Source organism: Pseudorca crassidens, chromosome 15, assembly GCF_039906515.1.
Source record: "Pseudorca crassidens isolate mPseCra1 chromosome 15, mPseCra1.hap1, whole genome shotgun sequence".
Taxonomy (NCBI): domain Eukaryota; kingdom Metazoa; phylum Chordata; class Mammalia; order Artiodactyla; family Delphinidae; genus Pseudorca; species Pseudorca crassidens.
This window is the reverse complement of record NC_090310.1, coordinates 64,979,842-65,003,082: the sequence shown is the minus strand read 5'-3', so window position 1 is coordinate 65,003,082 and position 23,241 is coordinate 64,979,842. Positions and strand designations below refer to the sequence as shown.

The 23,241-nt window shown below is 47.7% G+C and overlaps 1 protein-coding gene across 9 annotated transcripts in view; it reads left to right on the top strand.

Annotated features, from left to right (window-relative positions):
• The window catches only part of PIGU (phosphatidylinositol glycan anchor biosynthesis class U), a 125,279-nt gene that overhangs the window by 75,227 nt on the left and 26,811 nt on the right, over positions 1 to 23,241 (top strand). For 3 of the 9 annotated variants that reach the window (XM_067707880.1, XM_067707872.1, XM_067707875.1), the window contains 3 exons: positions 4,369 to 4,523; positions 6,145 to 6,288; positions 15,839 to 15,981. In XM_067707880.1, coding sequence (XP_067563981.1) covers positions 4,369 to 4,523; positions 6,145 to 6,288; positions 15,839 to 15,981 — 442 coding nt within the window. Of the gene's footprint in view, positions 1 to 4,368; positions 4,524 to 6,144; positions 6,289 to 9,031; positions 9,157 to 15,838; positions 15,982 to 16,238; positions 16,876 to 16,930; positions 20,947 to 23,241 lie in introns of those variants that run through there. The other 6 variants (XM_067707876.1, XM_067707874.1, XM_067707877.1 and 3 more) reach the window with 5 other exon arrangements.

Sequence of the window (23,241 nt, the reverse complement as noted above, 5' to 3'; positions counted from 1 at the left end):
ATACGTCTTGTTTTTGTATCCATTCAGCAAGCCTGTGTCTTTTGCTTGGAGCATTTAATCCATTCACGTTTAAGGTAATTATTGATATGTACGTCCCTATATCCATTTTCTTAATTGTTTTGGGTTTGTTTTTGTAGGTCCTTTTCTTCTCTTGTGTCTCCAACTTAGAGAAGTTCCTTTAGCATTTGTTGTAAGCTGGTTTGGTGGTGCTGAATTCTCTTCGGTTTTGCTTGTCTGTAACGCTTTTGACCTCTCCATCGAATCTGAATAAGATCCTTGCTGGGTAGAGTAATCTTGGTTGTAGGTTCTTCCCTTTCATCACTTTAAATATATCATGCCACTCCCTTCTGGCTTGTAGAATTTCTGCTGAGAAATCAGCTGTTAACCTTATGGGAGTTCCCTTGTATGTTATTTGTCGTTTTCGTTTTCCCTTGCTGCTTTCAATAATTTTTCTTTGTCTTTAATTTTTGCCTATTTGATTACTATGTGTCTCGGCATGTTTCTCCTTGTTTTTATCCTGTATGGGACTCACTGCGCTTCCTGGACTTGGGTGGCTATTTCGTTTCTGATGTTAGGGAAATTTTCGACTATAATCTCTTCAAATATTTTCTCTGGTCCTTTCTCTCTCTCTTCTCCTTCTGGGACCCCTATAATGCAAATGTTGTTGCATTTAATGTTGTCCCAGAGGTCTCTTAGGCTGTCTTCATTTCTTTTCATTCTGTTTTCTTTATTCTGTTCCGCAGCAGTGAATTCCACCATTCTGTCTTCCAGGTCACTTATCCGTTCTTCTGCCTCAGTTATTCTGCTATTGATTCCTTCTAGTGTAGTTTTCATTTCAGTTATTGTATTGTTCATCTCTGTTTGTTTGTTCTTTAATTCTTCTAGGTCTTTGTTAAACGTTTCTTGCATCTTCTCGATCTTTGCCTCCATTCTTTTTCCGAGGTCCTGGATCATCTTCACTATCATTTTTCTGAATTCTTTTTCTGGAAGGTTGCCTATCTCCACTTCATTTAGTTGTTTTTCTGGGGTGTTATCTTGTTCCTTCATCTGGTACATAGCCCTCTGCCTTTTCATCTTGTCTATCTTTCTGTGAATGTGGTTTTTGTTCCACAGGCTGCAGGACTGTAGTTCTTCTTGCTTCTGCTGTCTGCTCTCTGGTGGATAAGGCTATCTAAGAGGCTTGTGCAGGTTTCCTGGTGGGAGGGACTGGTGGTGGGTAGAGCTGGGTGTTGCTCTGGTGGGCGGAGCTCAGTAAAACTTTAATCTGCTTGACTGCTGATGGGTGGGACTGGGTTCCCTCCCTGTTTGTTGTTTGGCCTGAGGTAACCCAACACTGGAGCCTCCCTGGGCTCTTTGGTAGGGCTAATGGCAGACTCTGGGAGGGCTCACGCCAAGGAGTACTTCCCAGAACTTCTGCTGCCAGTGTTCTTGTCACCACGGTGAGCCACAGCCACCCCCCGCCTCTGCAGGAGACCCTCCAACACCAGCAGGTAGGTGTGGTTCAGTCTCTCCTGGGGTCACTGCTCCTTCCCTCCTGGGTCCCGATGTGCACACTACTTTGTGTGTGCCCTCCAAGAGTGGAGTCTCTGTTTCCCCCAGTCCTGTTGAAGTCCTGCAATCAAATCCCAGTAGCCTTCAAAGTCTGATTCTCTAGGAATTCCTTCTCCCATTGCCAGACCCCCAGGTGGGGAAGCCTGACTTGGGGCTCAGAACCTTCACTACAGTGGGTGGGCTTCTGTGCTATAAGTGTTCTCCAGTCTGTGAGTCACCCACCCAGCAGTTATGGGATTTGGTTTTGCTGTGATTGCGCCCCTCCTACCATCTCATTGTGGCTTCTCCTTTGTCTTTGGATGTGGGGTATCTTTTTTGGTATTCCAGTGTCTCCCTGTCGATGATTGTCCAGCAGCTAGTTGTGATTCTGGTGTTCTCGCAAGAGGGAGTGAGAGCACATCCTTCTACTCCGCCATCTTGGTTCAGGCTAGCCTATTTCTAACTTTTGATTTAAAGTGAGAAGTATGCAACACTTCCTTTGATTTGAACACTTAGAGGCCACTGTAGGGTTATTAGTTGGCCTAATTTTAATATTGTTATGTCTCAGGGAATCGGGAGGCCTGAGGAGAGGGAGAGAGACAGGGGAACAGTGGATCAATAGAGCAGTCAGAGCACACACATTTTATCAATTGTTCGCTGTCTTGTATGGATGCAGTTCATGGTTTACCAAGGCAATTACAATAGTAACATCAAAGATCACTGATCACGGGTCACCATAACAATAATAATGAAAAAGTTTGAAATATTGCAAGAATTACCAAAATGTGACACAGAGATATGAAGTGATCAAATGCTTTTGGAAAAATTGTGCCCTTAGGGTTGCCACAAACCTCCAGTTTGTGAAAAACACAGTATCTGTGAAGTACAATAAAGCAAAGTGCAGTAAAATGAGGTGTGCCTGTGTTATAACTTTGTTTTCTGTTTCCACAGATTCTACTCTTACTTTTATTATTTCCTTCCTTTTTTTGAAGTGTATTCTGTTCTTTTTCTAATATCTTAAAAAGGATGTTTATTTATTTTCAGCCTTCCATTCAAATATGGTTAATATGGTTGTATGTTTCCCTCAGAGTACTGTTTTATCTGTATTACCTGAATAGTGATATAAGGTATTTTCATAACCATTAATTTCTTTCTTTTTTTTTGACTGTGCTGCGTTGCTTGCGGGATCTTAGTTCCCCAATCAGGGATCAAACCCAGGCCCCCAGCAGTGGAATCACGGAGTCCTAACCACTGGACTGCCAGGGAATTCTCTTATAACCATTAATTTCTTTTTTTTAATAACTTTTTTTAAAATTTATTTTTGGCTGCTTTGGGTGTTCATTGCTGTGCATGGGTTTTCTCCGGTTGTGGTGAGCAGGGGCTACTCTTTGTTGCAGTGTGCAGGCTTCCCATTGCGGTGGCCTCTCCTGTTGCAGAGCACGGGCTCCTGGCACGCAGGCCTCAGTAGTTGCAGCACACGGGCTCAGCAGTTGTGGCTTACGGGCTCTAGAGTGCAGGCTCAGTAGTTGTGGTGCACGGGCTTAGTTGCTCCACGGCATGTGGGATCTTCCCTGACCAGGGCTCAAACCCGTGTCCCCTGCATTGGCAGGAGGACTCCCAACCACTGCGCCACCAGGGAAGTCCCAGCCATTAATTTCTAACATCAAAGCTATCTGTTATCATTCCTTCTTTGACTCCTGAGTTATTTGCAAAAGTGTTTAACACTTTCCTAATGTATTTATAGGTTATCTTTTTATTAAAGATTTTGAGAAATTTCATTATGGTCAGAGCATGAGGTCTCTATGATACAGATTCCTTAAAGTCTGTTGATATTGCTTTATGGCCTGATTCAGGTATGTGGTCAGTTTTTATAAATCCCCCAAAATGTTTTAAATGAATGTGAATCCTCCAGGTACACTGTTTTATAAGTGTATTTGTCTTTTTATATTATATAAATTTGTTTATTTTGTTATTTTATTTTATTTATTGTTTTTGGCTGAGTTGGGTCTTCATTGCTGTGCGCGGGCTTTTCTGTGGTTGCAGCGAATGGGGGCTACTCTTCGTTGCAGTACGTGGCCTTCTCATTGTGATGGATTCTCTTGTTGCAGAGCAGGGCTCTAGGTGAGTGGGCTTCAGTAGCTGTGGCACAGGGGCTCAGTAGTTGTGGCTCGTGGGCTCTAGAGCACAGGCTCAGTAGTTGTGACACACGGGCTCCATAGTTATGGCTCACAGGCTCTAGAGCACAGGCTCAGTAGTTTTGGCGCACAGGCTTAGTTGCTCCGCGGCATGTGGGATCTTCCCGGACCAGGGATCAAACCCATGTCCCCAGCATTGGCAGGCGGATTCTTAACCACTGCGCCACCAGGGAAGCCCGAGTGTATTTGTTTTTTAAGATCTTTTGTGAATAAATTCATGAAGTGTGTTATTCATATTTCTACTTCATTACTGATTTTTGTCTATTAGATCTACTAGTTATCCACTGATGATGGATTTGTGTATTTTTTCCTTTGTAGCTCTGTCCAAGTTTGTTTTATATACCTTGAGACTATGTTATTAGGTACCTGCAAGTTTAGAGCTGTAATATCTTTCTGATGAACGTTTTATCATGATAGAACATCTTTATCTCTGCATTACGTTTTACATTAAAGTCTATTTTATCTGGTAACAATAACCAAACTAATTTTCTTTTGGTTAGTGTTTACCTAGCATATATTTTCAATCCTTTGATTTTCACCTATTCTGTGTCCTGTGTTTTCCAGGAGGGATCTTGAAGTTTAGTCTGATAACTGCTGTTTGTCCTTGAGATCCTTAAATGTACCATTCTGCCTTCTCTCCCAGCGGCAATACATACCCGTGAAAGTGAAGAGCAAAGCCTTCTGGATCTTCTCTTGGGAGTATGCTACGATGTACTTGGGAAGCCTGGTGGTAATTGTTTGCCTCTCCTTCTTCCTTCTCAGTTCCTGGGATTTCATCCCTGCAGTCTATGGCTTCATGTAAGTAATGACCTCATTAGAAAACCTCTGGAAGCTAATTTAGTTTTCACAGCTCCACCTGGAATCAGAGGGCAAGCAAGCACAGGCAGCATCTAGAGCAGTGGTCCTCAAACTTTAGTGTGCATCAGAATCACCTGCAGGGCTTCAACACCCAGATTGCTGGTCTCTACCTCCAGAGGTTCTGATTAAGTAAGTCTGGAGTAGGGACCCCAGAATTTGCATTTCTAATAAATTTTCAGGTGATGCTGTTGCTGCCAGTCCAGGGAACACTCTTTGAGGACCACTGGTTTGATCTAGTGCGATTAAAGAACACTCTCTGGGAACATCCAAAGCAACTACCAGCCTCTGACTGGGAGGTTTTGATTCAATCCGAAACAGTAATGGATGTATTCCTCTATTGCAAGAGGGTCTCCAGCAGTTTTAAAATAAAGCCAATAAAATATGTCAGACTTTTAGAGAAAATCAAAAAGGGTTTGCAGGATGAATTCTGCAGGCATTTCCACATATTCTGTCTGTGATATGCTGAGGAAGGTAACTGCCCAAGCCTGAAGGAACTCACAGCTCAGTAGGTGATAGACACTTAAACCTGCCAGGGTGGGAAAGGGATCTGTGGCAGGCTCCCCTTTGGGATTCTGGGCTGCTTATTTGTGTTAAATCCTGGCTGAGCCTAACAATGACTTAGTAACCTTCAGCTTTTCATGCTCTGCCTCAGATAAGAGTCTATAACGCCGATGAATAACTTTTCCTAGTTTTCTGCTGGTCCACAGATTGTGTTCTTTACCTCATTTCACAGAAAAGGAAATGTAGTTACAGCAGGAAGCAAAGACTTGCCCTGGGTGGAGGCCTTCGTCAGAGAAATCTGACCATGAACTATTGCCTCTCTCTCCCTTTCCATGCTTCACTTGTTGTACTTTTAAAATTGTGAATTGACATCATTTTCAACCCCTTATATATTTTTTAATGTAATGTAAAATTTTTAGAACGGCCAGAATTGCAGCCAATCTTTATCTGATATAACCAGACAAAAAGTTTTCCAGTTAAACCCTTATTTCTCAAACAAGGTCTGGGATCCTAGCCAGAACCTGGCAGTGGTTCCTCGGGCCCCTAGACGTCTCACTGCAGTGTCAGGCACTCAGTCTTCTGGCTCCTGCTGTGGGCATGTGGAACAAGAATGGGCAGGAACAGGATCTTTGACCTTGTCTTCCAGACAAGTCTTTAGAATGCTCAAAATAGGTATTGTTTATTTCAAACCCATTCCTCTTTTGCTACAGTGCTGGGCATCTCCTGGTTTTGAGCACATATATCTTGGGCAGTAAAAGAAGGGCTGGTCTTTTGATTTCTAGCACGAATCCCTGCCTTGTCTCAGCTCTTTGATGCATGCCAGAGTTTGGTTCAGGCAATATTTTTTATGGGTTATTATTCTCTGTGTCTCTGCCCCTTGTTTTTGTTAATTACGTATATCCCGGTTGCCTGGAGAGCCCCTCACATCCTGATCTCTGTGGAGACAAAGTCATCCTTGACTGCCCAGCAGCGACCAAAGCCTTCAGGAGAAAACCAGGTCAAAGCAGATCATTCATAACTTCTCTGTGTTTTTTCTCTCCCTTTTTTATCTTTATTCCAGACTTTCCGTTCCAGATCTTACTCCAAACATTGGCCTCTTCTGGTACTTCTTTGCAGAGATGTTTGAGCACTTCAGCCTCTTCTTCGTATGTGTGTTTCAGATCAACGTCTTCTTCTACACCATCCCCTTAGCCATAAAGCTAAAGTAAGTGGTTGGACCTGCTGGTTTTTTGTCCACAGAGTCATTTGTAGCTTTACAGGTGCCCTTCAAACTGGGAACATCTGCTATCAGGTTTGTGCCATTTTTGCCCAGGGAACCCTGCCCTCAGTCGCTTCAGTGGCTTGGCTGCACGCAGCAATAGAATCTCACGTGAGTACAGGGTGCAGAGACAGTGCTTTGGAGCCCTATATTTCCCCTGGCCTCAGTTTGGGGGACTTGAACCCACATTGCTGCTGAGCCCAGTCACTGTTCTAAACAAGAGCAGTGTTGGGGTGTGGAAGGTATCCTTGGAAAAAGTGGATCTTTTTGGGTGTTCATCAGCATCCCAGTGACAGTTTGCTCAAAGGGACTCAGGATGTATTAGTCGGGAGGCTGGCTACCTGCAGCTCTGTTTAATCATCTGATCAGTTTCCCTCAAAAGGGTTGCCTATAAAGCTCTCTTCTGCAGTGTAAGAGGGCTAACATGTGTTGTCCATCCCACCTTTCTAGGCTTTTTGACAATATTCATGCCTAACCCTTCCAGCAACTCTTGGAGGTAGGCATTATGTTATTATCACTTCCATTTTATAGTTGAGGAAATTGCCGTTCAGAGAGGTGGAACAATTTTCCCAGGGTCACGCAGTCAGTAAGCATGGAGCAGGGATTCAGACCCAGGTTTGCTTGGCTCCAGAATCTATGCTCAGTCCCCTGCACCATGCCAGGCTCCTGAGAGAGATCACTTATAGTAGGTCCCAGAAATGGTTCTATTATCCTAGCTTCAGAGAAGGGAAAACAGGCACCAACAGGCATAGATATGCCTGTGTGGTCCAGGGAGGCTGGAAGAGTTTGATTTAGATTTTAAGAGCTTGAGTTCTCTGCTCAAACCTTCCTGCCATTCTCCATGGCCAGTGAACCAATGCACATGGTTCCTAGTCTATAAAAGCTCAGAGTCGATGTTTCCTTCCCATGACATAGCCTTGGCCTGGTATCTGACAGAAAACCATTCTTCCTTGGCCCGGCAGGCTCCAGAATCCTGGCAGCCTTACTCAGCCAAGCTCTCCAGCTGTCTGTGGTCCACATTTCCTGCCCTTGTTCTGGTCAGGCCCAGCCACTGGGCTGAGAGAAGCAGGGAGCCCGGAGCACCTTTCCTCACTCTGTGTAGCCAGCTCTCCAGCAGCTTCTGTTGTTGGCACGTGAAAGGCCACAGACAGCTCCTGGGTAGACAGTAGCACCACCATCTTGTGACACCCTCCCCTCCACCCAACCCCGGCCAGGACCTCAGAGTTGTGGGGACAGAAGATATGAAGATACCTGACCTCCTCTGCAGCTGCCCTCCTGTGCCTGGATATGAAGTTCCACTCTGGCCCCTGCAGTGCCAGCTTTGTGAGAACAGGCCCTCCAGGGCGCCTCTCCCCAGGCACTGTTGCAGGGGGTTCTGGTCTCCATGTTTTTTGGCACTACATTGTCATTAGCTTTTTCATAGGAATGGTGCAGCTGTTACCAGCTACCTAAGAAGCCCAGAGCCAGTGACTTGGATTAGCTTTAGGAAGATGCTCACTGAGGTAGCTGGACCCTTCCTAGAGGCTACAGGACTGCGTGACTTTGCCAAGCTGAGTTTCTGAGTCATTTGCTATATAGTGTTTGGGTGTGTACACGTTTGTCTCCACATCTCAGATTTACACCCATTGAGTCACCCTGACCTTTGACCTGCAAGAGGAGAATGCCATGCCATTAACCTGAAGAAAACCTTCATGAGCTGGATATCCAGGTCCTGTGCGGAAGTAGGCCACGTGCATGTTGTTTAGGTGTAGCTGAGCAGGGTGCACAGCTCGCTTCTTCCTGTTGGCTTCCCTTCAGCACTTGGTCAGTTCTCGGAGGAGCACAGGAGATTGAGTTCTGTCTCATCCTCCTTGATCAGAGCTGTGATCCTGCTGGGCACTCAGGAGAATAGCACTGGTGGTGCTTAGGGGTTCTAGAGACAAACAGCTCCATCACTTACAGACTCTCTTATCTTCTCTGAACCTGATTTCCTCAGCTGCAAATGTGGTGACAGCATTGCCTATCTAGAGGGGTAGTTGAGGTATAGTGAGGATCACATGTAATGATGCAAGAAAAGGGCCTAGCACAGAACTTTGCACAAGTGAGGGTTCAGGAAATGGTAGGCAGTGTTACTAGTTTAAGGTAACAAGAACTCCAATTCCAGCCCTTAAGAGCGAAAAGCTGCATGCAGCTGTCAGTTCTCTTTCTGGAAAGAAGCTCATCATAGCTAAAGATCTGTAGTCCCCACTGACCCTGTTGTCAGAGAAACAAAGCATCAGCAAGGAGGCACCTCCTGCCCTGGGTGCAGTGTTAGAGGGGCCTCTGGCATGGGTGGCTGCCTGATAACTCTGACAAGCAGTCATTTAAGCCCAGTAATAAAGGGCGCTGACTTCATGTGTTCTCTTCCTCGGCGGCTCCTGGCAGAAGGCCCAGAGCTGGCAGGGGTGGGGCTTGATTGAAACATCTCTGTGGGCTCTTTCTCTAGTGTTTGCTGGGCTCTTCTCACCACCTCTGGGCATCTCTGGTTCCCTGCAGTTTTCTGCTCTGCTGCTTGGCCCGGCCCCGTGTCTTGTGGGTAGTAGAGCCAATGCCTCCATGAAGTCCCCTGGAGAGTATTTTTGGGTTTCAGGGATGGGGTCAGGAGTCTCTGGGCTGGGCCTGGTCCCTGACCGATCTTCCTCTCTCTGTCTGTCTGCCCTGTCTTACCCAGGGAGCACCCTATCTTCTTCATGTTCATCCAGATTGCCATCATCTCCATCTTCAAGTCCTACCCGACAGTGGGGGATGTGGCCCTCTACATGGCCTTCTTCCCTGTGTGGAACCATCTCTACAGATGTGAGTACTCCCACCTCTCACCCCCTGGTGGCAGATTTGTGTCACCTAGCCCCGGATGAAAACAGCCAGGGAAAAAGGAATTGATAGGCATTTGCTGGGCATCTGCTGTGCTGGCAGCACCAAGACAGAGACAGTGACATGAGGCACAATATCTGCCTCCTAGATGCTATGGACTAGTGATAATAATACTAGCATTTATTGAGTGCTGTGTACCTGGTCACTGTGATTCTAAGGGTGTTACTTGCATTAGCTCATTTTATCTTCACACCAGACTTTGAGGAAAGTATCCCCATTTGCAGAAGAAAAAACTGAGGTACAGAAAGGTAGAGCCACTTGTTCAAGGTCACATGTCTGGTAAGTGGTATAGAAGGGCTGGCATTGGAATCCAGATGTGTGATCCTCCAGCCAGCACTGTCCACTAGGGCTTTCTGTGATGATAGAAATGCCCTATGTCTGCACAGTCCAACAGAGTAACCACTAGTGTGACTGAGAAACGGAACTTTTAATTTAAATTAAATTTACGAAGCCACACATGGCTAGTGGTTATCGTGTTGGACAGTGTGGCACTAGGCCTTGGCTTACCCTTTCCCAGTGCTGCACTGAAAGGTCCATAGAAGACAGATGGGCAACACTAGACTTCCGACCTGCCGTGAAGACCCCTTTAAAGCTCTAACCATCCCTTCCTCAGAAGACGGCCTAGCAGTGATCTGGTTGTGCTTTCTAGTATTTCCTAGTGTTTCCCTGAGTCGGGCTCTTTGCCCTCTGTGTGGGTTCTTTTCAGTGTTTGTGGGCTCCCTGAGGGTAGGCTCATGACTCACTTGCCTCTGTGTCCCCAGCACCCAGGATTAAACCTGACACACAGAACAGCTCAACAAATGTTTGTGGATGGGTTTTTTTTATATATATATAATTTTTATTGGAGTATAGTTGATTTACAATATTGTGTTAGTTTCAGTTGTACAGCAAAGTGAATCATTTATACATATATCCACTCTTTTTTTTAAGATTCTTTTCCCATATAGGCCATTACAGAGTATTGAGTAGAGTTCCCTGTGCTATACAGTAGGTCCTTATTAGTTATCAGGTTTTTTTTTTTTTTTTTTTTTTTTTTGCGGTACGTGGGCCTCTCACTGGTGTGGCCTCTCCCATTGCGGAGCACAGGCTCCGGACGCGCAGGCTCAGCGGCCACGGCTCACGGGCCCAGCCGCTCCGTGGCATGTGGGATCTTCCCGGACCGGGGCACGAACCCGTGTCCCCTGCATCGGCAGGCGGACTCTCAACCACTGAGCCACCAGGGAAGCCCTGTGGATGGGTTTTTTAAACCTCCCTAATAAAGAGGCAGTGCCAGTGACCCAACACCCCTTGATTCTCTAAAACAGGAAGGGAGCTGTTGAACTTTCCTTGCACAGCAAAGTATCAGGAATGAACTCGGGGAGGGTAGGCTTCAGAGGCAGTGAGTCTTTGTTGTTGTTTTGGGGCTGCTGGGTGTCAACCAGGAAGTGAAACTGACCAGCTGCTAGAAAGAAACCTGTCTGTAGGAGTTGGCCTCTGAGCACAGGTAAACAGGTGAGTGGGCAGGACAAGCCAGGCTGCTCCTCCAGGTGACGCCGGGTGGGGCAGTGACCAGATGACCAGACTGGAAGCAGGAAGTAGCATCTTCTGTCTGTGGCATCCTCATTGCACAGACAAGAATCACCCGGTCCAGTGGGCTCAGAGTCAGCTTGGCAAGTCACAAGAGCACAAGACATGTGAACATACCCCAGTTTGTGACAGGGTGGGTCTTGGGGATGTTGATTCTCTTTCCCCCAAGACAGAGTCCTTTTTAGCTGTCTCTCCCACACAGGGCATCTGCGCCCGGTAAGATCTTTCATCCCATATTGCTGAACACAGTCTGGAGCCAGACCACCTTGAGTCTGCATCCTGGCTTTCCCATTACTAGCAAGTTATTTAACCTTTCTGAGCCTCCCGTTATTTCATCTGTCAGATAGAGGGAATATCTTTCATGAGTGTTTTAAGTTTGAGAAAAAATAAATGTAAATAGCATCACATTTATTATTAGTAGTAATAATTACACAGAGGGGTCTGCTGCATAGTTTCATCATCAAAGCTTCAGGCTCAGTAGTCAGTCATTCAGAGTCACTGAAGTAAACATATGTTTCAAAACTTGAAATGAACTATTTTATGCCCTCTGGGATGATGAGGCACAAAAAAATAAGGATGGGGTTTCTGGAAACCTGGATGAGCTAGTAGATGCTGTTGCTGGCTGGCTGGGCAAGTTCAGCTTGTCTGAAAGTCCTGCAGAGAGGGTTGGCTGCCACCCCTGGAGGTGCAGCTCCTGCAGCAGAGAATATTCAGGCTTGGAGTGTCTGTTTGGGGCATGACAGCTGTGAGTCATTACATTCATGTGGGAGCATCTTCAGCCTGGTCCTGTGGACATGTGAGTGGAGATTTTATGAAGTCTTTACGCCTAGGTTGAATATATTCAGACTTTTAATGTGGTTAAGAATTCAGTTTAAACATGAGTTACCAGTGCCAGCATGCCTGCTCGCACATTCACCATTTTATTTTCCTGTCCTGCTCAATGGGGAGAAGAGGCACGTGGGCCCTTCCCTGAGTGCAGGTCCCAGATACCGGGACTCTGTGGTGCTTGGGGCCAGGATGAATCATACAGACACACAATTGCGGTGTTAGGGAACAGCCTGCTGGCAGAACCTGTGCCAGCCTGCAGTGGTCCAGCTCAAAGAGCCAGTTACCAAAGGGATGGATTTTGTGAGTGTGTATGTTTTGTTTTTATTAAACTATTGTATAAAGATAAAAGAATATTGATTTAAAAATACTCATTGGGGCTTCCCTGGTGGCGCAGTGGTTGAGAGTCCGCCTGCCGATGCAGGGGACACGGGTTCGTGCCCCAGTCTGGGAAGATCCCACATGCTGCGGAGCGGCTGGGCCTGTGAGCCATGGCCACTGAGCCTGCGCGTCCGGAGCCTCTGCTCCGCAACGGGAGAGGCCACAACAGTGAGAGGCCTGTGTACCGCAAACAAACAAACAAAAAATTAATTATAAAATGTAATAGTACAATAAATTCCCATGTACCCAGCACCTAGTTTAAGAAAAGAAACATCACCACGTCCTTTGAAGTCCCTAAATCCCCTCTGTGCCCCTCTCAGTGACACGGATTCTTTCAGTGGAATTTTATTTCTGAATGCCTGAGGCTCAGAGAGGGAAAGTGACTTGCCTGAAGTTTCAGTTTGTCAGTGGTGGAGCGACAGATCCGATGAAGTCACCCAGTGAACTTGGGGAATCTGATTCCATCTGGCCTAGCACGTCTGATGAAGGGTGAACCGTTGCATCTCATCAGGCCCTGGACATCTCTGACATCTCCGACACCTCCTGGTGCCTGGAACAAGCCGTCCTGTGCCCCAGGTCCCTGGCTCCATCTGCTCTGGCATATACCTGTAATCCTCTGGCCTGTCATCCAGCAAGAGTGAGTAGCAGCTCCCCAGTCCTGCAAAGGTCACCACAGGCCAGAAGCCAACTGGATGCTGGTGACAGTTCCTCCAGGCACATGGGAATGTATCTTCGCAGCTTTGTGTGATGGCACCCAGGAGCTGCATGTGAACCTCTCTCAGTCTCTGCACTTGGTCACCTTCTTGTCACCTGGTCTGAAATCCAGAGTGGCTAGAGGCATGGAACAAAGACCTACCCTGCACTATCAGGCCACGGGAGTTTTATATTAGGAATAGTGTATATTCTTTTCAGCAAAATAATTTCCAGGGGATCAAAAAGAACCACTGAGAAATGTAAATAGTGATGTTGGAGTGGAGGAATGTTAAATAGATCTGTTCTTTCTTGAGGTTGTAACACTATTTAATAATAACAATAATAATAATTCTCAGTGCACACATCCCTTTTCCCAGACCTCTGTTTCTGGGAGCAAGGACAAGGCTTCTGACAGGTCTCAGAAAGGCTTGAGTCAGGGCTTTCACCTCTCAGCTTTGAAAACCCAGAATTGTGGAAATTTCAGATCAGAAAAGAGGACCTTGCAAGCCCTCCAAGCCATGTTTCCAAATTGTAGGATTTCACGGACCACTAACATTTCAAAAAATTCTGGTGACAGAGTTGCCAACTTTTTATTTTTCTGAAGACATGAGAACAGTCAACTACTAGCCATTCATCCCCATTTCATAAAAGAAAATACTTTTTAACAACAGCAACAGGCAACAAGACACCTATCATTTCTTAAGAAAGAATGAAGCTTAAGTTGAAAACATTCAGCTTTAACAAGAACTCTGAACTACCTTCTCCTTACTCTCACTGTGACGCTGACCAGTGAAGTCTCTGTTGCAGACCATTATGGGCCTCTTATTTGGCAAAGGTCTGCAGCTGTAATCTAGTGGTTCACAGCCTTGGCTGCATATTGGAATCACCAGGGAAGCTTTTAGAAACCAATATGGGGTACTTCCCTGGTGGCACAGTGGTTAAGAATCCGCCTGCCATTGCAGGGGACTCGGGTTCGATCCCTGGTCCGGGAAGATCCCACATGCTGCGGAGCAGCTAAACCCATGCACCGCAACTACTGAGCCCGCGTGCCATAACTACTAAAGCCCACGAGACTAGAGCCTGTACTCTGCAACAAGAGAAGCCGCTGCAATGAGAAGCTCGTGCACTACAACGAAGAGGGCCCCCTGCTCGCTGCAACTTGAGAAAGCCCGCACTCAGCAACAAAGAACCAAGGCAACCAAAAATAAGTTAAAAAATTAAAAAACCAATATGGATGCCTGGGCCCCACCCCTATAGACTCTGATGTACTTAGTCTGGGTGAGGCTCCCCAGGTTAGTTCATTTTACAACCAGAATTGAGAACCTTGTCTGTAATCCAGTCCCCTTTCTAATGCATGAACCCCAAGTTTAGCATTTCAACCAAGTCATTGTACAACTGAGACAAGAGGCCTTAAGGATCAGGGGTTTCCCCATCTCTTAAATATCCCAAAACTCTGACTTGGGAGAAGGGATTTCCTGAAGGTCAGGATCAGAGAGGGGAAGGGAACTTCCATTCACTAAGTGCCTGCCGGGAACCAGACCTAAGGTTTTTTTTTATAAGTGGTAATTTTTTTTAAAATATATTATTTTAATTAATTAATTTTAAATAATATTTATTATTTTATTTAAAAATATAATAAAGTGTAAAGAAAGAAACAATAATAGTATATAATCCTATTGTCAGATATCCCCTAGTGAATTAAAAGGAAAAAAAAAAGTACAGTGTGATAGGCAAAATAATGTCCCCTCCTTGCCCCCCACAAAGATATCCGTGTCATAATCCCCAGAACCTGTGACTATATCACCTTACATGACAAAAGGGCCTTCAGATGGGGAGATTATCCTGGGTTATCCAGGTGGGCCCAGTGTAATCACAAGGGCCTTTAAGAGTGGAAGATGTAGAGGCAGTGGGTATATGGGAAATCTTTACCTTCTGCTCAGTTTTGCTGTGAACCTAAAACTGCTCTAAAAACTGAAGTCCAAAAAAAAAAAAGTGGAAGAGGGAGGCAAAGGAGGAGGCCATAGTGATACAACGTGAGAAGGACTTAATCCGACATTGCTGGTTGAAGATGGAGGGAGTCATGAGCCACGAATGCAGGCAGCTCCTACATGCTGCACAGGCAAGCAAGTGGACTCTCCCCTAGAGCCACCAGAGTCTGTGGACTTCTGACCTCCCAAAATGTAAGATAATAAGTTATATTGTTTAAGCCACTAAGTTTGTGGTAATTTGTTACCATAGCAATGGAAAACACACAGTAATACATCTGTGCCAGCTTTTCCACACAACTTGTTTAGTTCATGGAACACTTCCATGAAGTAGGCATTTTAGCCCTATTTTAGAGATGGGGAAGCTGAGACTCTGAGAAACTTGGTGGCAGAGCAGGAATTTTCACCAAAGTCTCTCTGAAGCCGAGGCTGTGCCCCACTATCAGGCTGCCTTCCCCCAGCGGAACTCAGCCTGCCTGCCCACGGACCACCCTGTGTAGCAGGTCCTCCCTGGAGCGTTAGGGGGAGCTTCTCCCTGGAGGGATTCCGCATTCCTTCCGGGGGTAGAGGGTGAGCTTAGAGAGGGAGGGTGTCAAAAAGAGACTTTTAAATCGTCTAAGGAAGAGTGAGGGCCATTTGAAGAGCAGGGCAGGAGACTTAAGACGTGAATTGAGGAGAACGGAAAATGTATTCCTAAGACCCAGGGCTGTGGCACCATAGAGATACCGAGAGGTTCATGCTGCCATTTCCATCCATGATTCACTGGTCAGATAGCACCCTGCTTGGGGACAGGAGAGGAGCTACTCTTGGACACCCCGGGATTGGGGGTTAGAGGGCAGTGTCTTGCTGAAGTGCCTCCTTGTGGTGCCCAGAGGCATTCACAGCGTGAGCCCACAGTGGGAGGTGGAGTCCAAATCTAGGGCCTCTCGCCAGCTCTGGGTGTGAGGAACCATTGCCACGGGTCTGAGGTCTGTCTGCGTCTTGGCGCCCTGGCACCTCTGAGTTTGTGTGTGTTGGGGAGGGGATGGCGGGGGGTTCTGCCTTTGAGCTACACCAAGCTCTTCGTGGGCCACTCTGTCCTGCAGGGCCGTCACTGCAAGGAAAGGGCCCCAGCGGGAGTCAGCCCTGGGCTAACTGACCATCGTCTGTCTTTGCAGTCCTGCGAAACGTATTCGTCCTCGCCTGCATCATCATCATCTGCTCCCTCCTCTTCCCTGTCCTGTGGCACCTCTGGATTTATGCAGGAAGTGCCAACTCCAATTTCTTTTATGCCATCACACTGACCTTCAACGTTGGGCAGGTAAGAGTCAAGGGCAGCACAGGGACAGGGATTCATTTTGTAGCCTCAGACATTCGACCTGGGCCCTGGGTTCTGCCAAATAGGGTTTTGGAACGAGAATGAGGTCCCATAGAGAAGGTAGGTCAGTAAGAGCAGCAGGGGAAGCTGAATTTGGCTAAAGTTTGTTGCGTTGAATTCTCAGAGCAAGCCTGTGAGACAGTGTTATCCGTATTTTACAAATGGGAACCAAGGCTCACAGAGGTTGTCGATTGTCCAAGGTCATTGGAGGAGGCAAGAACCAAGTTCAGAAGAAGACTCAGTTCCTGAGGCCACCCTCTTTCTGTGATCGCCTGAGCTGCGTGACCCCTGGAGTGGCTGCAGTGTGCGAGGGCTGGGGGGGGGGGGACAGGCAAAGGGGAGGAGAGACTTTCCAGACTTCACAGCAGCGGGAGCAAAGGCAGAGAGATGAGGAATAGTTTGGTCCAGCTGCTGGGCGCGTCTGGAGCAGAAACTGTGCAGCTGGGAGTAGCAGGAGAGGAGGCTGAGCGGGTCCCAGAATGAGAAGTACCAGCAAGGAGCTCCGACCTTCCTCTGGTCCAGGGAGAGCCTCTCCCTTGGGGCCATAGAACAGTGGTTCTCAGCATCAGAATCACAGGGGGTAGCTTGTTAAAAAATGTGGATTCTGTTAATATGTTTTAAATCCTGTGCTTATGTTACGACTGTCACAATCACGTGGCTTTGTTAAAAAAAAAAAAGCAGATTCCCTGATCCTGCTCCCAGACGCGATGATTGGAATTTGTGTTTTTAACAAGCTCTCCAGAGATGCTGTTGCAGGTGGTTTAGCAAACTTCCCTGAAGTCCCCTCATCCACTGTGCTGCGTTCCCTCATGTCCGCTCTGTCCTAATTGTTGAGTCAAGGTCTTACGAGAATCATTTGTACCGTTTACCATTTCAATTGTCATTGGCACAGCCTGGCATTTCCTGTGCATAATGGATGGGATGGGAAGCAAGGCTCGCCTGAAAGACCAGTGATGCCAGTGAATAATCCCCAGGGAGATGCTTGCCTCCAAGGTTAGCTGCTGGGAAAGAAGAAGGGAGTTAGGGCTCTTGCAGTGACTGATGGGTCTGGTATTTCCTGCATGGACATTTCTGGACAACTAATGTCCAGTCCAGCTATTTATCTTGGTTTGTGTACAGCAGAAAGAAAGATGGAGGAGGGCCCTGTAGCCTGGATAGGACCAGGCCAGGGGGTCTGTTCTGCTGTCACACACACAGGTTACTGATGGCGGATGCTCAGCCCTTCCTACCTGTGTCCACGCAAACAGAAATCTGCAGGGTGCAACTTAGTACCTTGAATAAATCCAAAAGGTTGTTCTGGCTCTTCTGTCTTGCTGAAATCCCCTTACTTTTCCTTTGAAAGTGATGACTGGCATGTGAGGGCATTGGGCCTACCCTGGGCCTCTGGGGAGCTTGGCGAGCTCCACTGAAATAGTCCACACAGCTTGCTGTCAGGTCATGAGTGTTGAGTGTGGGTCAGGAGTACAAGTTGCAGTGATTATGAAGTATCCATGGAACTTGCCAGATAACAGCTTTTTCCCTAGGGCTGCCTTTATGAGAAAAGGCTCTCTGAAATTGGCATGGGAGATGTTTGCAAGTTGTCAGGTGCCATCAAAGGCAGGAGAAAAAAAAAAAGGCAGGAGAAACTGAATTGTTGGAAAAAGGGGGATGGGGATGGGGGTGGGTACAGAGGCCAAGTAGATGGAGGGTTTTAGTGACTGAGCTACAGAGAAAAACCAGGTTGATCTCTTGGCATTGTCCTTTATCTTTTTCAAAAATCTCTTTTAAATGTATTTTTAATCATACAAATAACACATGAATTCATTATTGCCAGGGAAAAGAAGTCAAACAAAATAGAAGCATATGGAATGAAAAGTAAAGATTCGCCTGGGTGCCATCCCTTTCCACCCTAGGGCAGATGTGATCATTAGAATCAGTTTGGTCTGTGTCTTTGCAGACTTCCTCTGTGCGTTTACAGACAGCTGAGTCCATAAGCAAACACAAAGACATCCCACTCTAAGTACTGTTCTTTGACTTGCTGTTTTTCACTTAATGATCTCACCTTGAGATCATGTTTTTTAACAGCTCTGTGATATCCCTCCTGTGGGAGGATGTCCTATGATTTTTACGACTGGGTAGGCCACTACTGATAGACATTGAGGTTGCTTCTGGTGATTTCACTATTATAAACGGAAGAGCCCTGCATATCCCTCCACATACTCTTGTATACACATGCCAGTATTTTCTCAGATAGATTCCAGGTGGTGGGATTTGCTGGGTCAGAGGGCATAAGCATTGTACCTTTTGGCAGATTTTGCCAAGTTGCCCTTCAGACAGGTCATACCAGCCTCCAGACCTCCCGGCAGCAGGCCAGGTGTGTATAAGCTGGAAGTTTGTTCAGACATCCAGCACACCTGTGTCGTCGGCCTGCTCGGGTCCGGCTTTGTGCTCTGAGCCAGAGACAATTTTGTTGGGTCAAATGCTTTCTGGGACTGCTGGCTTTGGGCTTTGCTGCTGCTGCTGCCAGATCACTGAAGGGGTATATCAGAGAGGGGCACTTACTCACCAAGGCAGTCACTCGAGTCACATCCTCGTCCTGGAGCATTAACTGAGCTAGAAGAGCACCCCTCATCATGAGGGTTATACTACCCTAGCCCTGCGGCCTGTTGGGAGCCACAGAGAGCAAATAGACATTTAGGATTTTAGTTAAATGTCACCTCCCCAGAGAGACCTTCTTTGGGGTTTCCCCACCCCACGGCCTCTTTCTTGGCCTCCTGTTTGTTTCCTTCACAGTACTTACCTGATCTGCAACCCCACGTTATTTACCTGCTTCTCTCTCTGCCTCTCCCACTAGCCTGTGAGCTTCACGAAGGCAGAGATCCACCTCTCCTACCCACTGCAGGGTCCCCAACCACCTGATCAGTGCTTGGCACAGAGCAGTTGTTTAGCAAATATTTGTGGAATGAACCAAAGAGAGCCAGGGAGAACATCATGTGATGAATGTGCAGGGTGTAACCGCTGGAGGAACCCAGAGGCAACAAGATCACCTTCCCTGTTGAGTGGTCAGAGAAAGCCATAGGGATGAGGAATAGGGGCTGAGCCTTCCAGACTCAGAGAGGGGGAGGGGGAGGGGGGGGAGATGGGCAGGATGGGGGCCAAGTGACCCCTACTGGATAATGTCAAGGGATGGCAGCTCTGTCCCCAACCTTTCTCTCACTTCTGCCAGAACCTGGTCTCTTTGGCCAGTGAAGCCCCTGCATGTCATCCACAGCCCAATCCAGCTCAGCTTCCATCTAACCTACAGTCATTGCTTCCGGTGAGATGTGTGGCATTCAGAGTGTGTCCTCAGTCCCACAACCTGCTCTTCTCAGCTCTTCTAGCTGCAGCGGTGCCTTTTAGTCACCTGGTCCTTATTCTCCCCTCCCTGGACAAGACAGATCAGAGCTGTCCTGGGAATCAGATGAGTACAGATTTTTAGCAGGCGTTCAGAGTCAGGCCCATCATTGCTGCGTCCGCAGCTGAATGTAGAGAACATCTCGGCCTGGAGATTTTATGTCCTGCTCTGTTTGAGTCGGTCAGTTCTGTGCTTCATAATAGAAAAAATCATCAGTAATTATTAATGACAGTGGCAGGTAAACCAGTGACTTAGGCCCCATCCTTCCTCTGGGGCCATTAAATATTTTTCAGCTTGTGGCACAGATCATTTGCTAATTACAATTGTGCCTGAGAGTCAGTAACCAGGAAATGACAACAGTAAACCACCCATAGATGCATAGGGTGTGTGTGTCTCACACGTACATGTGAAAGAGAGAAGGAGAAGGAGGGATTAGATGGATTGGTTGACTGCGGTCCCCCCGCACTCAGTCACTGCGTGACCTTCAGCAAGTGACTGAACCTCTCAGGGTTGCAGGTGATAACCCCACCTCTCAGGGGGGTAAGAGGATTTGTATGTTGACACATGTTGACATGGGAAGTAGCTTGAGCAATGTGCTCGTCAAATACCCAGAGCAAATTCCTAAGGAAACATTCAGACCTGGAAACCAAGGGAAGGAGAACAATCCTCATCTCTTTTTTTTTTTTTAAACCCTTTTCTTCTGCAGGTCAGAGACCAGCAGAAAGATGATGGTCATGTAGGATTAGATGTAAACAAAAAGGAATGTTTAAAATTTAGCTTTATTAAGAGTAAGGTAAAATGTTCCACTTACCCTAATTCAAGTTAAAAATAGGTAACATAGGGCTTTCCTGGTAGCGCAGTGGTTGAGAGTCCGCCTGGCGATGCAGGGGACACGGGTTCGTGCCCCGGTCCGGGAAGATCCCACATGCCACGGAGCGGCTGGGCCCGTGAGCCATGGCCGCTGAGCCTGCGTGTCCGGAGCCTGTGCTCCACAACGGGAGAGGCCACAACAGTGAGAGGCCCGCGTACCGCAAAAAAAAAAAAACAAAATAATAACAGGTAACATAAGGAAATCTTTCCCTAAACTTATAATTAATAGTGGCTCATGTTTTAAGAACGCTTACTAGGGACCAGGCCCATGTGATCCCTTTAGTCTTTTGGATCATGTTCTTGTCCAGCCTTCTGGACCTTTCTTTGTGTGTTGACATGACCTTGTCTGTTCATGGAGGAGGAGTTTTATCTGTGTGTGTGTTTTATTGTTGGCAGCATGATGAAAGTATGACTTTTTTTCCTTTTAATGAAACGTCTTCATGATCTCTCCTTGTTTGAACATGAGAGGAAGCTCCTTCCTGTTTCAGTCCTGCATGTGCGGACTCACCATGCCTGATGTAGCTACTCCCCTACTGACAGCCCTTCAAGCTGTTTTCCTTTTTTATTATGATGAAGAATTGACTTAATCCTCATAACAGCCCTCTGAGGGAGGCACTGCTATTATCATCTCAGATGCGAATGAAGCAGCTGAGGCTGGGAAGTCACGCAGTTGCGGAGCGGTGTGTTTATTGATACCCTGTTTCTTGTGCCCTCTCAGTAGACTGTGGGTTCCACTGGGGCAGCCCCCAGGCCTGTCTTGTTCACGACTGTATCCCCAACACCCAGAAGAAAGGAATGACCAGAAACCACAATTTCTAACCAATGATCTCACACAAAATTGCACATACACCCTGACCTCCCAGTTCCAGTCTCTGCGTTGGTCAGAGCTGGGCCTGTGGCAGGTCCTCCTGCTGGATTCCTGGGGAGTCAGAGCCAGAACCCCCTTCCCCTCTCATCCAGGCCCCAAGAGCCCCACTCCTGCTCATGTCTGCATCCAAAACAGACTCCCTGGTGGCTCCCCTCTGCCCTTCCCAGCAGGGCCTGGATCGCTGCACAAGCTGCTGCCACCTCACTCCCGACCCCGTCCTTGTGGTGCAGACCCATAGATACTGGGCTGGCCCTGCTTTGGCTGTTCTGCCCTGAGGTCTTGGCACCAAGCCTCTGGCACGTTGGGCCCCGCTCAGGACTTGCTCATTCACTCCAGCACAAGGGAAACCGCAGTCCTGTCTCCTGGAATTACGTTTCCATTAGCCTGGTGTGTCACTATTGGGAAGGGACCAGTGAGGAAATGTGTGGGGACTTGTTGGGCAGATCGCTAGTGATTCAGTGGCGTGGAGCACGCATTTGTGGACAGACGGGCTAATTTCAGGTTCATCCCCCTGGGTTGTGTATGGCCCTAGCTGGAAGATTTGTTCCTCCTGACATGAGGTGCCAGTGGCCCAGGCTGGAACCCTCGTCCTCATCCAGCTGGATGTGCATGTTTGCTTTTCTTTTCTTAGCTGGTGGCATTTTGTCGAGGTCTTAGTTCATTCCTTTGTCCCTCCCGTCCTCAGACTTTTAGCTCAGCACTCAGCATCCCAAGCTTGATTCTCCCAGGCCCTTCCCCACTCCCTCTCCTACCCCCACAGCAAGACTGATGTGAAAAGCCCGAGCTAAACACAGGGGGTCAAGGCCAGCAGGAAGGCCTGGGCTTCAGTGGCCCGAACTCCACAGTGACTCTCAGCCCCATCCCTGCCCAGCTCACTGGATCTCAGGCGAGTCACATAACTCCTTGGACCTAATTTATGGATTTGCAAATATTGGGTTGGCCAAAAAGTTCATTCGGGTTTCTAGGCACTCTGCTAGGGGTGAATGAGACACAGTCCTGCTTCCAAGGAGCTCACCATCTGTGGGAGAGAAAGAAAAGGAAACAGGCAGGGCCAGGGCAGCGTGACAGTGCTATAAATGGGGTAAACTCAGCCTGGGGAGCTCAGAGCTGGTGGTTACGGAAGCTTCGGGGTTGGGGGGGCGGGAGGGGGAGGCAGCCTCTAAGTGGAGTCCTGAGGGGTGTGTAGGGTCGAACCAGGTTCTAGGTGGTAAGACCTGGGGGTGAGAGAGCCCGTGAGTGTGCTGCTGTGTAAGGCAGTTCTGTAGGACGGGCACATGCCACCTGATAGGGAGTGAGGCCATTTTAGGACAACAGTGGTCAGAGCCACAAGGCAGGCATGGGCCTCGTTGTGCTGAGGACCAGGCTGAGCTTTCGGTTTTAAGTGAAGACACCTGAGATCAGATTCATGCTCTGGGACTTCCCTGGCGGTCCAGTAGTTAAGACTCTGCGCTCCCAGTGCAGGGGGCACGGGTCCCATCCCTGGTCGGAGATCCCACCTGCTGCACAGTGCTGCCAAAAAACAATAAAGATTCATGCTCTGAAAACCTCCCTCTGCCAGGAGGGGAAGAGGTCAGGGGTTTGAGCTGGAATCTGGAGCACAGGGAGGAGGCTGTTTAAACCTGGTGAGAGGGGCTGGTAGCCTCTGTTTCCTCAGCCTACAAGGGTGGTTGTGAGTGGGGAATATGGAAGTGAGTGGAGAAAACTTGTATGAATTGAACAGTGCCACCTAGATGATAATTGCCTTCATAGCCAGCTATGATCTTACTTTGTGACCTTCCAGACCCTGAGGCTGAGATCTAGTGATTTCCCTATTATTTTGCATCTTTAGAGCTAGAGAGTGGAGGTCTGTTTCTCCACCATCTCCTCCCATGCATGTCCATTCAGGCCTGAGTTGGCAGGTCACACCAAAGCCCCATCCAGCTCCACAAGTTGGCCGTCAGCCCCACTTGCTCCCAGTTTCCTAGATCCCAGGCAGCAAGGGCAGGGGATGCAGCACTCTGATTGCCAGTGGTGACAACCACATGAGTTCTCCCAGTCGTGGGCTGACTGTCAAGTGTCAGCATCTCCAACACAAGCAAGAGACCGGGGGAAC